Genomic DNA, 17,505 nt, shown 5'->3' with positions numbered 1-17,505 from the left:
TCTGACTACTCTACCAGAACAAGCTATGTCTGAATCACAAATGAGATCTGAAGCCCACTAAATAGCTCATGATATGCCAAACCCCATATATATCAAAAGCCAATTATGTTAATTCCGTTCATTTGGTCCCAAGCTATTGCTGTATCACTCTTCCTTCTTTGCAGTTTCTTAGCAACACAATTTTGCTCTGATTTGCAGTGGATAAAAATGGGTAAACATTTCCACAGACTCCAAAGAACATCAGACCAATTATTTATTTAAACTGAGACACTGGTGTGCATGACACTTTCCAGACAAACAACAAAACCTCAACAAGAAGTTTACAATCTAAGGCACTGATCCAACAAAGACTTATGCACATGCTTAACTTTAAACACATTTATGTCTTTTCAGGATCAGGATCTAAATGGTTTTTAACACAATAAGCTAAGCAGTGGAGAGGAGCTCAGGGATGGTTATAGCCAGTAAGATATAGTGAGGTCTGCTTATAGTATGTGTTGTATACATAAACTTTTATAAATTACATTAAAATTTAAGGTAGTGGCCAGTAAGGATCAAGATGGCTAGCGACCAAAAATGGGACGATGGAATCAGAAATGACAAAGCTGCTGTTTAACTGCTACAAAATAAAACCAGTAAGTGACAGAGGGAATAAAATAGCCAGCTCATTTCTGTGTATTACTTCATGTTCTGGATTTGTGGTTTCTGTTATCACCATCTTTGAGGTGTGGGATTTTCCACAGCACCAGCTACCATGCAACCAAAATGAATCACAGTGTGAACCATTCTCTGATTAGCTATCCAGTGTTTGGCATGGGCATGTAGTACGAGGAGCCCCAGCTTCCCCTCCAAACCCTTGGAGGGAAGCGGCCTTAGCACACTTTCATTTTCTAATTCCATTGTTCTCTGCCCCGAAAATCACATGGCTTTTCTACGGGTTTTGGGATTGTTTTTTAAAAACTCTAGAAGCATTTGCCAGAGAACACTTGCAGAACTGGAGACTATGACATCACAACAAGAGACTGAAACCCCAAACTGAAAAGGGAGGGCATTTTCCAGGAGACTGTTTAAAACCCACGACTTGTTTTTGTTAAACCCATTCATCTTATGAAAGATTCAGCCTTCATCATCATTATTATTTATTTGTATTACCTAAGCCTAGGAGCCCTAGTCCTGGATCACAATCCCATTTCAAGCTAGACACTCTGTGTACGACACATGCACGCACCAAAAAGATGGTGCCTGTCCAATGGACTTACCCCTACCAACTACATCCAAGGGCTTAGAAAGCTTACTTCCCCAATTCTCTAGACTTCCAAGGGTTTATCGAGCAGAAACTGGAAAGATAAGACTTGATATTCAGGATATTTTTATGATAAAGACAAGCAAAAAGAACTTTTCAAGCCTTCCTTATACACAATAAAGAACAAGATATGTGTGACCTTTGCCCAGCTGCTCTGCCTCACAAAGGGGAAGCCTCTGGGAATCAGAGGATCAGAATGTCAAGGATTTCAATATTTTTGATGCAACTGAAATCTCCTCTGTGAAGAGCATGGGAGCTATCTGTGGTCATGTTGACATTAGAAGCACTTTACCAGTATAGCTATATCCACATACCATATTATACTGGGAAAGCACTCTTAGTGTGGACACAGCTTATATATACACAAAGCTACCCTTTTATAGGAATAGCTTACCGCATCATCTTCAAGCGAATCAAGCTATCCCAATAGTGCAGTATTGCTTTTATAATTAAGTCCACACTAGGGGGTTTCTATCAGCACTGCTACATCAAAGACCTCTTCATACTCCTGACCAACACAGCTATGCTAGTAGAATTCTGTAATGTAGACAGACTGTATTTTTATTAATATTGTGGGAACCTGTGTTTGATTATGACTTCCATAGAGAATCCTAAGGGTTAACTCAGTTCGAAGGGGCTCTGTAAGCCTACAGGAAGGCAGACAGTCTGAGTGAATTAAGTCCAATTTCCAATAATTGATACTTGTATTGTGCCAATTCTTTCGCAAGGCATGCTCTAACCTGCTCCTTCTCTAACATGAATCTTGCCAAGATCCAAAACAGAGGGGAAGGAAGGTGGGTAATGGAATACAGATAGGGAGCACACATCTCAAAGAACTCCAGTTACAACAAGATAAGTAATTTCCCTTTCTTCTTCAACTGCTGATCCCTACACATATTCCAGCATGGGTGAGATCAGAAAGGATATCTTGGACCATGGTATTATGCTTTGTGAACGTATGGATGGAATTCAATGTAGCTGCCATGCAACTGTCAAGCAGGGGTACCTCTTGAAGTGATGCTACTGAGGCATCTTGTGCCCTTATAGAGTTAGCCCTTACCCTATATAGGGGAGGAAGCTGTCCCCCCTACTAACAGAGTAGGATACAGCCAGAAATACATCTACAGACCCTCTGTGAAGACTTCAAACTTGTTCTGTCATGGCAACAAATAGCCTAGGTGGCTTTCTCATTGGTTTCCCTCACTTTGCCCTGAGTGAGTCTATGGTTACTCCTATAAATTCTAGAGTCATGGTAGATTTCTCCATGTTTACACAAACTCCTAGGGATGCTAGAAGATGAAGCAGCAACAAGGCTGATGCTAGGCCTTCTATGTGTGTCCTGCCAGTGAAAAGCCAGTTATCTAAATACAGGAAGATACTGAAGCCACTCCATCTGAGCTGTGCAACTGCTACTGATGCTGTTTTGGTGAAGACTCCGGGAGCATTTGCTAGATGGAATGAAAGCATCCTGCACTTACAGTAGTTGGCTCTATCATAAACCTGAGAACGGTCCACATGAAAATATACATCTTTCATACAGAGATTTGTGAACCATGTGCCTTTTCACCGATGCCAATGTAACCATATGGAACTCTAGCTTTCGAATAAAAATATTGAATCATTGCAGGTTAAAAATAGGTCTCCATCTCCCTTACTTTTGGAACTAGGAAATATATCGAATAGAACCCTTTTCCCTGTTGTTGAAGATGTACCCCACTCTATTGCTTCCTACTGGAGGAGAGATTCCTATTGGAGGAGGGATCTGCTTTTGTGCTTATGAGACTGTACCCTGCTCTCCTGTAGAAACCCTGAGAGAGGGTCCACAGATGTAGTCTCACTCATTCCTGCATCAGGCCTAATGGTAGGAGATGTGCTCCTTGATGACTCTGGTCAATGTACAGCGAGATTCAGCTAGCCTGGGTCTGACTGGGGCCTCAGAGCCTTCTCACTGAGGTGTTTTTAAGCTGAAATTCTTGCATCTGTCAGCTAGGAAAGGAGCGATAGATCCTGCATCTGGCAGAGATATGCACTTCCCCCAGACAGTATAGGCAACGCTATTGGTCATCACTGATCAGGAAGGTGCAGGGACAGGAGATGCAGCTTTCCAAGCCTAATATACTGTGCATAATCTATTTCCCAAACTGGGAAGCCAGGGGGTCCCCTAGGTGAGGATTCTAACGATCCACTAGCTATACCAATAGAACCATTAATACTAATTACGCTAAAGATAAAACTGATAAACTTTGAAATATTTACAGGTTTGAAGACAAAGGAGAAGTTCTGAATGCTAGAGGTTCTGATTCAGTCCATGCAGCAGTAAGAAGGAACCGATGAAGTGGTTGGCCCATCCAGCCCCCACACTCACTCCCCATGGATCCTTGATGCAGAACGCAAGCAGAGCAGGGGCACAAATGCGGACCAAGAGACACTATTTGTGAAAGTTCTCCAGTCTCAGGTACATGGAGTGCATGTGTACCCACAAGTGGAATACACAGAGGGACCAGCTCTCAAAAGAGGCTAAGTTTAGGTAAGGCAATGTGCTTTAAGGCTTTTGTTATTTTTAACCCTTTTCTCTCCTTGTGTTGCGCTAATGATAAATAAATCAAAGACTGTTTTGAACAAGCTGTTTTCTGTCACTGCTTTTACTAGACAGTCACAACTTCTGGAGAAGATTCCATAGCAGGTGTCAAATCCAGATCTACCAGCTAGAAGCAGATATGGTTGGTCAATATGGGGTACTGTAGACTACTGATCCAGTCTAAAAGTGAGATGAATCACAGAGTTCCACTCAGAGAAGTGCACAAGAGAGATAACAGATAAAGCTCACCCCAAACGATAACATCCTTCTGGAATGAATAATACTGACTTTTCTCTCTCTCTCACTGAATATTAGCTGTACATTTTTAGAGCTGGAATAGTTATACGCACTGAGTTATCAAGACAGTTCTTGTTCACAGTACTCCTTGAAGACACGTGTTCCTTTTTTACTGCTCATAATCTTATTTTATATAATGTCAGACCATTCGCTACAGGCCTAATACAGGGAATCAGTGACTTTCTTAAAATTATAAACAAAATCAGAAGAGCAAGCCCACATGGATTCACTGAACACAGATGCTCAAGTGAGCAGGACTTATAGAAAGAACTTTGCCCATCTGGAAATGCTGACGAACCTCGGACACACAGGAAGGATGAGATCAGACAAAGGGAGGGGGTGCCTCAGACCTTTTGTTGTTTTCAAAGATCTGTAAATCTCAGAGTAAAGTCTTTATGGCCAAGAAATTCTTTTACAAAGCCTGTGCTCCTTGCTTTCCTACTACATCATCCACAAAGGGACAAAACTAGAAGCTCCTACAGCCTAGGTGGAGAATATGCAAGCAACTGGGGGGTAGGGGAATGTTCAGGAGGTCTCAGACACTGTCTTAGGGGTTTAGGAGAGCTGCAGTGCCCCACATCCTAAGGAAGGACATTATGCAAGAAGTCTGAGCCCAGGAGTGTGCCCTAGGGCCGCAGAGCTAGAAACAGTGACTAGACTCTATCCAGATCTATTTTGCTTGGAAGTGCATGGGACCCAAAGATTGGGTTTTGGGTCCATTCATACCTGACTGCTGACCATGCAGAAGAGCGCTGGGCCAGGCTGTAACACTCAGCACTGATCATTTTAAATTCAGTCTCCATGTCCTTTGGTGCTAAGAGCATGGCATTTACTTGGAGCAAGTGTGGAAGTTTTATCTTCATTTCTTCATTCCCTAACATATTCTCGAACACTCAGGCAAACAGGTTGGAGAAGATCATGTGCTGGACACCTTGTATATGAAGGAGTGAATTTTAAGTGGAAAGTTATCAAATGTTATTGGTCTGTGCAATTCTGTTTGGCCACTGTTACGGATTTCCCAATTTCACCAGATACAGCAAATTCCCAGCTAGCCTTAGCAGGCTCTCTGCACAATGACATCTTTTTACTGCTGGAATTGTAACAGTAAATCTCACTACTCCCTCAGGAAGGCTGAAAGATCATTAGTTACTCAATGAATAGTGGTAGCCACTATTTGGCACTCAAATATTTCTTAAAATGCTATTTGCCAGTTCCTGGCCTATTCCACACACAGAGAGAAAACTCATGCAGCCCAACCCTTTCCCTAAATTGGAGTACAACCCATAAGTATGATCTAGAAAGGGAAAATCCAGAAACCCATAATACACGCACACTTGCCATTTTAAATTCTATTGTAGCAGATTAACAATTGTGAGGGTGGAGAGGACAAACAAAAAAACTGCTTACCGTGCACACAGAGGTTTCATCCCCGATTTTCACTCTATTCACAGTCAGTAGCTGCTCCAGCAGGCTGATTCTGTTTAGGAGCCAGGAAAATGCCAGTAGCAGCTCCCTGCTACCAAGAGAGCCATCAGAAGGGAGCTGATAGAATTCTGGCCTGCCATAGCCATGGTACCATAATACTGACTTTACAAATCTAATTTGGGTGCCTGGAAAATAAAAAAGCAGGAAAATGTGTCACATTGCACTGCCCACCCTGTTCCAGGAATAGCTGCTTCCTGAAGAGCAAGCATCATTAACCAGATTTCCTGTCATACTGAGGGCAAGAGAGACTGATATTCTCTGGTTAAGCATGAACAGATACTGTGCAGGCAGCAAGAACACAAGTTTCCACCTCGCTGCCCAAGTCTGACTGCAGAAACCTCTTCTATATAGGGGAATAGGAATTCAGTCTCCAGAACCATTCAGCCCTCGGACTCTGAGAGACTAACAAGCCCAATTTGCGACTGGCTTGTGGTAGGTGCCTGTCCTGCTAGCAACTGGACTCTAACCCACCCACTCATTGCATATGGGTTACCATACACAACAAGATGGCAACTACTTCAAGTCACTGTTGAACTGAGGTGGATCAAAACCTAGAGATGAAAGGTTCCACAGCCTACTACAAATCCCTGAGCAACAGTGAGCAAATAAGCTTATAGCAGCATACATACAACAGGCACACCAGGCTGCAGACTGCATTCTGTCCTCAGTTATATTCTCCTCCATTTTCCTTCATCACAGCAGATTTTAGTTAATAATTGTAATGTGACCTGAAGAAGAGGTTTGCATGGCTTAACAGCTCACCTGTTTCACCAACAGAAGTTGGTCCAATGAAAGATATTACCTCACTCATCTCATCTCTCTCAATTGCAATGCAAACACTAGCAGAGGTGTGAAACTTACCTCCTATGGCGGGCCAGATTGTAATTAAATGCGATTCAAGTGGGCCATACCCTCCTCCATAGCTCACAGCGTCTTCCCTGCCGCTGAGAAATCTCGTGCCGTCCTACCCTTTGGCAGCAGCCGATAGGGGCCAGACCAAAAAGGTAGACAAGCCGTATCCGGCCACCAGGGGCCAGAACAAAAAGGATTGTGGGCCATATCCGGCCACCTGCGGGCCGGACAAAAAAGGTTCGCGGGCCGCATGTTTGACACCCCTGCACTAAGGATTGTAAAGCAAGAGTCACTTCACTAGGGGAGAAATAGATAAGGTTAAACCAGCAAGTAAAGTTCCCCAAGTGAAGTGTTTCAATATCTCCATGGTGTTTCACCACAAAGCATCAGCAAACCCAATCTAGGGGCCCCACCTAGTCAGTGCTTAACTTTGTGTCCTTAATTGTCATCCTCCTCTATCACATCTGCACATTCTTCATTTGCCTGCTCCTTGTCACTAGCACAATTAACGTCTCACCTGGTCACATGCACTGTGCTATGCTGTTGACTAATGAAGCTCAAAAAAACATAGTGCCTGACTTCCAAACAAAAAGCAAGAATGGAAAGAGAAACCTGTGACTGTAGAAAGGTTATTTGTTAATCTTAAAAAACAATTCCCTAGAGAAAAGTGTCTAACCACATCACTTCAGTTGTGAAATGTTAAGGGAGCCTTGCATGCTAGAAGCAATCATACAAAGCGAAAGCACAGCCACTAGGAGCCCTGAGTTTGTATGTACTCATAACACTCGAATAGCACTCATTACATTTGAGCACCAGCATATCACTAAGCAGTTGTCACTAAGCGGCTGCTTGGGCTGGCAGGAGCTGGTAATTCTACACAGACAGTAAGCCCACTCCACTATGGCAATAGGAACATAAGTAAATACTTGAATTTGTCTTGAGTGACCTGCCTCTGGTTAACAGAAGCAGTGCTGTTGGGAGCCATACCCAGCCTTCCATGGCCACAGAGGGGGTAGATTCCCAAAGACCGCTCACTCCACAATGCACCCAGCATTCCTGAAGATGCTCTATGTCCAATTGCCATTCTTCAGCACACAATAGGGAGAGTACCTAACTGTGTGTGTGCGCCACACATGAAGGATGGACATAGGCTCCTCCTCATAAATACCGAATAGCAAACAGGATTGTGAGCATGGCTGAACAGGTACAATATCCTAGCCCAATACTACTGTCTTGTGGCAGGGGCAGAACTCCTGACGGAGCATATCACAGGGCCATAATCTGTTTAAATCTAGCTAATTTCTGTTCTACAGCCTCAAGAAGGGGACCACTTGTCCCAGCAGCCCTTGGGATCTCTCTCTCTGGCTTGCAATAAATACACTATCAAGTTGCTGCATTTTTGGCAGCATGTGTGAATATGAACATTAGTGGCTTGTCTCATGCTTTGAGGTGGCCTGTCCATGTGTGCTTTTCAGAAAAACTCATTGCAGAGCTGTGTACTGAACGCCCCAAATAATGACAGGTAGAAGGGCATTCTTTGCGCTTCCTTAATGTCTTGAATATCTTCCCATTCTACAGAAATCTCTAATCTCCCTCCTGACAAAGAAGCCAAGCTTCTGGGCCTAGGGGTTTGCAACCCCTTTTGTCACTGTGGATTCAGAATAGGCAAGCAAAGGCCAGCACCTCAGCTGGTGTAAGTCAGCACAGCTCCAATGAAGTCAATTTACACCAGCCAAGGACCCGGGTCCATATGTTTGCATGGGACTTCAATGCTTGTGCTCACTCTCTTGAATGCAGATATCAGACCTCGACATCCAGATTCCATAACCAGAGAATGCCCTCTGTACCAAAGGAGATTAAGCGTTGTAGACCACCTCCAGATGTCGGTTTGGACGCTCTTCCACCACATGAGTTATTATCTGCAATGTTGCCCCACAATCACAGCATGGGAAAGAAAACAGCCCATGCCGGTGCATGTTTTCAGCAATTCTGGTCAAGCCAAACAGTAGCCTGTTGAGCCCAGTCTGTGATCTTTGATCAAGTGGACAAGGCAGCAGGTGCAATAATGGACTCCTGAATTTACTTAGCACATTAGACTCTCTTTCCCACCAATGCTTCCATGCTGTGAGGATGTAATTTTCGGCTCCCTGACCATTTATGCATGGTAAAGGGCCATTAGTGCTCTTGTCCAAGTGTGTTTGAGCTGCCATTGCAAAGGAGCATTGAAAGATCAGCCATGGTGCAATCCATAGGAGTGGAATTTTCCCCTGAATATGAGCAGACGTTCAAGTTGGTACAGCACATCGTTTCTAAGAGTGGGGCATCAGTCAACCAGAAATGTAATAGGTTAGTTCCATCTGTTGCAGCTCTCCAAGCAGACTTAACAGAAAGGGCATCTCATCAAAGGCCATTGCTTTTTACTTCCTCCCAACTCCTGCGTGTCCACCCGCTATCCACATACAGGAACTGGTTTGAATAAAAACTGCTTCCCCCTGTGATAAAGATAATCTGCATCAGGCAAATTGGGGGCATTTTGGATCTTTCCACTCCCTTACATAATCAAATAAGGTGGCTCGCAATTGATCTCTAACATAGGTTACACAAGTTGGCCCTACATGTATTTGCTGCAATGTTCAAGGTTGTATCTCTAAGCTCTGTAGGTTCCACTGTACTCAGGCCAAATCTACACTCCAGAGCCTTAGTTCATATAGCTATGCCAGCAGAGCCCCATAGCATAGCCATAGAATAAGCCAGCAGAAGGAGTTATGCTGGCATAGCTACGCCACCTCCCCAAGCATCAATTATACTGACAGAAGAAGTCTTCTGTCGGCCTGGTTGCATCGACACTGCGGGTTTTGTCAGCATAGCTATGCCACCTAGGGACTCTGATTTTTTTTCCCACACTCCTAGCCAACATAGCTATGCTGGCAAAACTTTGTATTGTAGACCAGGCCTCACTGTCTATCCTCATCGGTGGTACTTAACTCAGATCCTTGGTACCATATTCTCCCACCAGTTCCATACAATGCAGTGAATTTGCAAAACTTTGTGATACTGCCCAACCAGGTGTAATCATGTCATGCAAAATTCTACTGCAGTGCACACGAGGAGGCAGTCAAAGTTAACCTGGAATGTCTTGGCTTGCATACCTTTCAAGTCTCAGCTCTCCCACTGCATTAACAGCTTGTCTCATTAAAATGTATATATTTGGAATACCAAAGAAACTATACTTAAATCATCCTTTTGTTGTGATGTACTAGATAGGGAGCATGGTCTAGTGCTTAGGGTGTTTGTCTGGGACTTGGGAGATCGGGATTCATTTCCCTGCTCCCCCAAAGATTCCCCCATGAGATCTTGGGCAAGTCACTGAGGCACAGATCCTCAAAAGTATTTAGGCTCTTAACTTCCATGCCTTAGTGTTTCCTGTTGGTACAATTGGGATAATAGCATTTCCCCCACCTCACAGGGGTGCTGCAAGGTTAAATACATTTTTAAAATTGTGAGATGCTCATATACTATGGCAGTGCTGGCCATATAAGTACCTAAGATAGACAGATGCACTCTGCCAAAATAAGAATGTGACACTCATTGCAGAATAGAGAGAAAAAATCTGCTTATATAGCAGATAATGCTACTTACTGCAATACCTGTGTTTTGGCCAATGCTTTACTAAGGCACTTCATTAAGGTAAAGGAATTTACACAGGATGGGTCTGTGGATCTTTCTAATAAATCCCCCTCAGCATGCACATTTCACTTGAAAAAGAAAGTTTAATGAATATGGGCCAAGCTGTGATTCAGCACTCATGTTGTGCCCTTCTGATTTACAACACCTGCAGAACCCTTCCAATGAATTACAGCTTTGTATTCAACAGAGAACTATGCGTTATTTTGGGTTTATGAAGGCTAGGAAGAAAGAAACGTGAGCCAAGAGTAGGAATGAAAATGGATGCATTACTTCATGCACTCAGGCAAAAAGCACCTGTAGAGATGCCACAAAACACAGTTATTAAGGGAAATTATTGCTGAAGAAAAACAGTTCTTGTTTGATGGGTGAGAATGAAAGAGATATAATAGCTACAGACATCTTTCTGGCAGTATCAAAACTGATACACCAAAAAATAACTGACATGTCAAAAGGCAGATCCTACTGGCATTTGATTTGCCTTTAAAAAAAAAAAAAAAAAAAAGGTGTTCATGCAAAATGAAAGCTAAAGGAAAGAGCACTATGAAGGCATTGGCTGTGACTTCTTCATTAACGTTAATGCCAGAGTTCCCATTCAAGGCTGACTCTGACTCATTCTCTAACTTTCTTGATGAAACAACTATTGTTCTGAATTTTTTTTTTTAAATGATTACTGAGTGTGAACGTTTTACTCCCAGAAGTTTAGGGTAAGAAATAATTATATGGAGAAAGGGGTGGAGGGAAATATTCTCTTCCAAAACAGGATCATTTATAGGATTTTCCAGCCACAGGAGAGGGAGGCTGTTGGTGTGTAGTTTGGAGGTTTTTTGCACAATTGCAAGAGTTCGTTCATTTTAAACACACTGTCTGTAGTATATAATATTTTCTAAATGATTTCCCAAAGCTGAAGTTATCTATCATTATGGAGTGGCACACTTCAGTCATTAAAAACATGACAATCTTTTTCTATATGAACTGTAAAGTGACCACTAGTCACTCCATAATTATGGTTGTTTGAAGCTTATAGAGTTCAATTATGGTTGTTTGAGTTTGAATCCTCCCTACAATTCACATAACTAGTGAAAGTGGCTTGAAAACCCATATGCTAGCTCGGGAGTTGGTACACAGTCTATACTATAAATCTGAGGTTCATTTGATCAAAAGTATTCCCAAGATAGTCTCTCCAAAGTGACCTGTTTTTAAAATTTGCAAAGTCTATCACTATTTTGGAACACATAAAGAATAAAAAAGCATGGGCAGAAGCCACAGGATACTTTTATCCGGGATACCCTGACGAGAGCTAGTGTCTGGAATTATAACCAGTTGCAAAACCTAACAACAGAAAGTTACTAGAGTTTTGTTTTGGTCCTATGAGTGGTGAGGATTGCTGAGATCTCTGACAATGTGAACAGACTTCAAGTAGAAACTCAGGAACAGAGTAACGTCCCAGAAAATACGTTTAGCCTAAAAGAAGGTGCACTGGCCTGGGGGCCAGGAGACAGTGAAATCAAGTCTCCTCCTCCATTGATTGCTTTTAATATTTCTGTGCACTTCATAACCCTTATCCTGACCAAGACCTGATACCCCCGTTCTACAGCCAGGGAATTATTATTTCCCCTCAATTTTACAGATAAGGTAACTGATAGGTTATACAAAGACGGGAAGGATGGCCCAGTGATTAGGGTACTAGCCATGGACTCGGAGACCCAGGTTCAATTATGCTACAAACTTCCTGTGTGACATGGGGCAAGTAACTTAGTCTCTCTGTGTCCCAGATCACCATCTCTAACACAGACAGCAGGGAAAATAAAATACATTAAAGGTTAGGAGGCACTGAGATACTACAATAATGAGGGCCACATAAGTACTTAAGACAGATACGGACACTCCTGACAAAGCTGGGAATAGAACATTGGTCTTGAATATGGAAGACCCAACTTTCATTCACTAAGCCATGTGATAAATGTGATAAATCTATGTGCTTGGCTATCCAGCCTGTACCATTGCTTTAACTACTAAACCAGACCACTTGAAATCAAACCAGAAACAGCATCCAGGAATCCTAATTCCCAAAATTATATTGTTGTCTAACAAAAACTGAGCACCTCACTAGCAAAGCATGCGTTAGCTTTCTGGTTAAAAGTCTATCATGTGCACATGAAGATTCCAAGTTCAGTGTCTACCAAAAACCAATGTGGAAGCAATCACAATTCCACATGATGGTACTTTTATTTTCCCAATTTAATTTTAAAAAAGTCCAATCAGCCTGTAAATGAATAGATTAGAGGACAAATTATGTGCTCAGCTATGCTTTCTGCATGCCTGTCCCTATGATGCGTGCAAGAGACACAGCTGAATTGCCTTCACACATAGTTGCACATGATGGAACTTCAGTGTAATAACTGTGCATAGCACTTGAGTCAACAGTGGAAAAAATGATGATCATGTGGTTCAGGCAATGGACTGGAAACCGAACCAGGAGAACCAGTGTTCAATTCTTGGCTCAGCCATGGACTTCCTGAGAGATCTTGGCCAAGTCATTTAATCCCTTTGCTTCAGTTTCCACAACTGTAGGCTGGTTTGGCTCTTCAAAAGCGTGGAAAGCACAGTTTGACTCATGGAGATTTCAGGAGCTAATTTTGGCTGGTTTGGGGCTGAGAAATCTTCTAAGGCTTTGGGAGGACCCCACATTCCTGCTCCAGTGAAGGGGCAATATGTGGTTACTGGGGAATATCTGGGAAAGGCATAGCCCTATGGACTAGCACTATGTATGGAGTAATCTATATTTAAATAGCTAACTGTGATTAGTCACTTTCCTTTGAAAAAATGGTAATTTTAAAAAGCCAACCTGTAAGCAGGCTGTCTTTGTGACTTGGCTCCTGATTATAGCTGTATTTTACATCCTCTCTAAAATACACACACAGAGTGGATTCCTTCTTTACTCTGAGGCTTGGCTTCACAATACTGGTTGTATAGCTCTTATGCACAGTTCATCCATTATAATCCGCAGCCCTAAGGTAGGACTTAATGTAATTTTACTGTGGAGTCAAGTGTCATATTTGAAAGGAGAAAAGAAGAGATTAGAGAGGAAGTAAACCTATTTTCTATAATTATCTCTGAGAATTCTAGGGGCTTGTAAGGCCAATGCAGAATGTAAATGCAACTGCAGTGACTCAGTCCCTGTTAGATAAAATGCCCCAAAGAAGCAAAAGGCTACAGCTGATGAAAGAACATCAGCTTGCCTGACTGAAACATCATTAACATGGATAAAACAAGCCCAATATGAATCAACAGGCTCTGATGAACAAATCCATCTGCAAGAATTAGGGTCACCGGGACAAAATGAGATGTTCAAAATGGAGTCTGAAACCCACTATGCAGGGAATGAGCTGCTGTGGAAGGGGAGTTCTATATCTGGCTCAGGTCTCTCCCAGAAGCAGATACAAACCTTACAAGCACTGAAAATACTTTATTACCTATGGTATCAGGCTCAGTCCATCCTCCCTCATGGATTTGCTTTAGAAGAGAATACAGCAGCCTCCAGATCTCCAGGCTCTGTGAAAGAACAGAAAGGAAACATCAGCATTCAAGAATTGCGTGAAAGAGTAAAGAGTTATCTTTAATTACTCAGCATCGGCCATTATCTGAAACAACACAAAAGTGTCCAGTCAGCAAGAAAAGAAGGGAAAAGACAGGCAGCTACATGTATTGCCCTATCCTCAGATTAATAGCAATAGCATGGGGATTGTGCACTCAGCAAAGGAAAGCATTACAGAGTTGCTGACTGCCTGGGGCAGTTAGGCTTCTCTCCCCCTTGTCCGAGTAACAGTTTGGCACCACCACACAACAGCACTGCGTCTAAAAAGGCACATCCCCATTGAGCACACTTTACACTTATACTTGTACCAGTGCATATCTGGGATGCGAGAAAGACATGTCCTATAATGTTATGGGAGCAGGGGCTTTAGGGGAATTTGTAACCACCAAGCATAGCATTGTGGGCTGGTATTATGAGAACTAGCTCAAACAAAATAGTTAGAAAGTAGGATAGCACAGTTATAGACTATGCCAATTTAAGCCCTCATACCAAGAATTACAACCAACATTTGTAAAATGCCTAGGCAAGTACAAAACATCCTATAGGCCAATGGCAGTTTCCAAATCCCTAGCCCAGAGAGGGCCTAAGACCATTCAGGATAAAGGGAGGAAAGTGAACTCTGAGTGGCAAGAATGGGCTGCACACCATAAGGAAGTGTCAAGGTTCAACTCTGAAAAAAGTAAAAAATAGAAGTTTCTAGGAAATCCTCCAAGAGCAGGAACTTTTTGGACCTTCTGAACAAGTTTCTAAGCAAGAGAAGACACGGAAAGATCCCACCAAAAAGAAAGGAAGGGCAGCATGGAGACAAGGGAGACTATTTTGCTCTTGGATTTAGAAGATAATTTCACTATACTATCAGTGGAAGTTGATCATGCATATCTGGCTATCTGGGAATTTTTCACAAATATTTATCACCTTGCAGGGGAGGAGGGGAAGGGAAGGTGGGGACATTAGTCATGTTACGTCAGCAACCCCTGCAAAGGGCTGCAGGTGGGTTCTGAGGGTACCTTCACAGTGGGAGGTGAGGAGGTGATGTTATGGAGACAATGCGATTGTCAGGCACAGGACGGGGGAAATGTATGCTTCTCTACATTTGAAAGGTAACTCAAATTAAGGTAGGGTGTGAATTTAAAGCACCAGAACTATTCCTGAATAACTGTGTGTGTGGAGATTCTTAGTATAGAATAAGAGAGTCCACACACTGAATTATTCAGCAGTTATTCCAGAATAACTCCGTGTGTAAACAAGCCCTTAGGTGGTGGGTGCCCATGCTACCAGGTGGTGACAAGCTGGTAAACCCACCATGAAGCACTGCAGGGCACAGATAAGAGGATACACAGAGTTGTACAGATTAGCTACATGATTAGCATGGAGGCATTATTTTAATGAAAACTAGAGAGTAACATTGAATGTTCACACAGCACTGTCCCACCCACACACCTTAGCACAGTGGTTCCCAACCCATGGCCAGTGGGGTCTTTCAAAGTGGTCCACCGCTCCCCTCCCCTGGTTGCAGAAGGGAGCCACTGCCTAAGGACCCAGGCAGAGTGCGTTGCAGTAGAGCTACAAGACCAGTCAGCAGCCAAGGGAACGGGATATCAGCACTTCCCTCCTATGGCTCCAGCAGAAAGCAAAGTGCTCTGCCTAGGTCCCTAGGCGCTATGGTCCCTGCTGGAGACAGAGGGAGGGGAGACTGATCTCCTGACCCCCAGGCTGCAGAAGGGAGCCATTGCCTAGGGACCCAGGTGACGTGCATGGGGCTACGTGATGCATACAGTTTCCCTGCTGCAGCCAGGGGGGCTGGAGATGAGGTAGGAGGCTGCCTCCTCACTAAAACTCCTTCTGTCTGGCTTCAGTGTGGGGAGAGGGGCTGCTGGCATACACTGGTGGCCCTTCAGAGTTGTAAAAATGATATCTACGGTCCTTGAGCCAAAAAGGTTGGGAAGCAGTGCCTTGGAGTGTTTTATACTGCTCACTGAGTGTTACTATCCCTCCTTTACAGCAGGGGAAACTGAGACCTTGTCGCCACTGGGAATTTGTTCCAGCCCATCACTGTGTAGTTGTCAGGTGCAGACCCAACTACAGGCAAACCTGCTACAAGCCAGTTTGCACCCATGCAGTATGAGCCAGTTGCACACAGGGCTGAATTACAAACTGTGCTTACAGCAGCTGCACCTGTCTCACTAGGGGCCTGCAACTGAGCGGCTATGCCAAGGGCAGGAATCCCCAGGATGAAGAAGGCCTGAGAGCACAAGAGTCTTGCCTACAGTCCCACCACAAGGGGTGAAGGTCGGAGACAAGGCGACATTACAAAGGTAAAGGGAGGAGGTAGGCACTAATGTTACGGGGCAGGGGAGCTGCTGAAGGGTAGTGGGGGCAGAGGGATGCTATGGATCAATAATGGAGGAGAGGTATTGCTATGGGGCAGTGGGGGCATTGCTAAGGGGCTGTGGTGATGCTATGGTGCAGTGAGCATTAAAGGGGGTTGCTATGGGGCAATGGTGCTGCTAGGGGGCAGTGAGGGGGCAGAGGATGTTGCTCTGGGGCAGAGAGGGGGAAGGGGACATTGCTATGAAGCAGTGGGGGGCATCAGGGTTGCTATGAGGCAATGGGGGTGGGGCGTTGTTATGGGGTGATGAGGGTGTTGCTGTAGGTCAGTGAGGAGCAGGGGGAGTTGCTACAGGGCAGTGAAGATGCATTACTATGGAGCGGTGATGTTGCTATGGAGCAAGGAAGGAGTAGGAGGCATTACTATAAAGCAGTGGGGGGTGGGAGTGTTGCTATGGGGCGGTAAGGGAGCTTTGCTATGCGGCAGTGGGGGCCGTTGCTATGGGGCAATGGGGGTCTGTCCCGGCTTCCCCCCGCTCTCACCGCCTGGGGCCTGTCGAACTTGGCGAGGCGGAAGATCTCCGGGGCGGGCCGGCTTCCCGGTGGCAGCGCCCGGCACAGCGCCCCGATGGCCGCCGGCAGCGCCCCCGCCCGGCCCGACCGCATCCCGTTCCAGCCAGCGCCGCGCCGCGCCTCCGCTCGAACGGCGCTACTGCGCCTGTACAAACGGGCCCCGCCTCCCAGGGCGCATCAGCCGGGTGTGTGCGCGGCGCGCGCATGCGCCAAAGAGGAGACTGAGGCAGTCGGGCGCCCTGGCACTGCCCTTCTGGGAACACGTGGTCACGTGCTGCGCCCGAGGGGGGTGGGGCGTTGGCTCAGAGGGGCGGGAACGGGGGAGCCGCATAGCTGCTGGGGAAGACCAAAGCTTGGGCCTAGACCAGGTCAGCGTAGCCCTTCCTCGCCAGGGCTGGCTCTTCTCTGTCCACACCCAACTCGCACCTGGTTTGCACTAGGCACCTACTAGAGTTGGAACAGGGCTACGTAGCCTAGGGAGAACCTGACTGGGCTCCCGTCAAGGAAAAGAAAGGCAGTGAATAACACATCAGAGCCACACACACCGAGCTGTGTTATTACATTATTCCTTGTTATGCCCCTAACGGTACAAACACAATGGCATATGAATAACTCTACTTAAGCCAGGGTCCCCTCGACTTCCCTGGAGCTACTTGGCCTAGTACATTACTTACACATAGCACTGGTTGGAAAATTTCAAAAGAAAGTCACAAAACACAGATTTTAAACATTGTTTCCATTTTGCTGGGCTCCCAAAGGGACCCATGTCTCATCCTTTCAAAAGTGTATATACTTTTTTTTTTAATC

At 44.6% G+C, this 17,505-nt stretch overlaps 1 protein-coding gene across 3 annotated transcripts in view; it reads right to left on the bottom strand.

Moving 5' to 3' along the window:
* Positions 1–16,837, bottom strand: part of TEDC1 (tubulin epsilon and delta complex 1) — a 146,108-nt gene extending 129,271 nt beyond the window's left edge. For all 3 annotated transcript variants that reach the window (XM_067536349.1, XM_067536351.1, XM_067536350.1), the window contains exons 1-3: positions 16,669–16,837; positions 13,676–13,754; positions 5,586–5,788 (exon numbers count right to left, since the gene is read on the bottom strand). In XM_067536349.1, coding sequence (XP_067392450.1) covers positions 5,586–5,788; positions 13,676–13,754; positions 16,669–16,791 — 405 coding nt within the window. In that variant the 5' untranslated portion in view covers positions 16,792–16,837. The remainder of the gene's footprint in view (positions 1–5,585; positions 5,789–13,675; positions 13,755–16,668) is intronic.
* Positions 16,838–17,505: the final 668 nt, after the last annotated feature.

The sequence above is a fragment of the Emydura macquarii genome, unplaced genomic scaffold (genome assembly GCF_026122565.2).
Source record: "Emydura macquarii macquarii isolate MOO-44397 ecotype Brisbane River unplaced genomic scaffold, CSIRO-AGI_Emac_v2 contig_3534, whole genome shotgun sequence".
In the NCBI taxonomy this organism is placed as follows: domain Eukaryota; kingdom Metazoa; phylum Chordata; order Testudines; family Chelidae; genus Emydura; species Emydura macquarii.
Note: the sequence above shows the minus strand (reverse complement) of the source record. Positions and strands in the feature narration are given on the sequence as shown.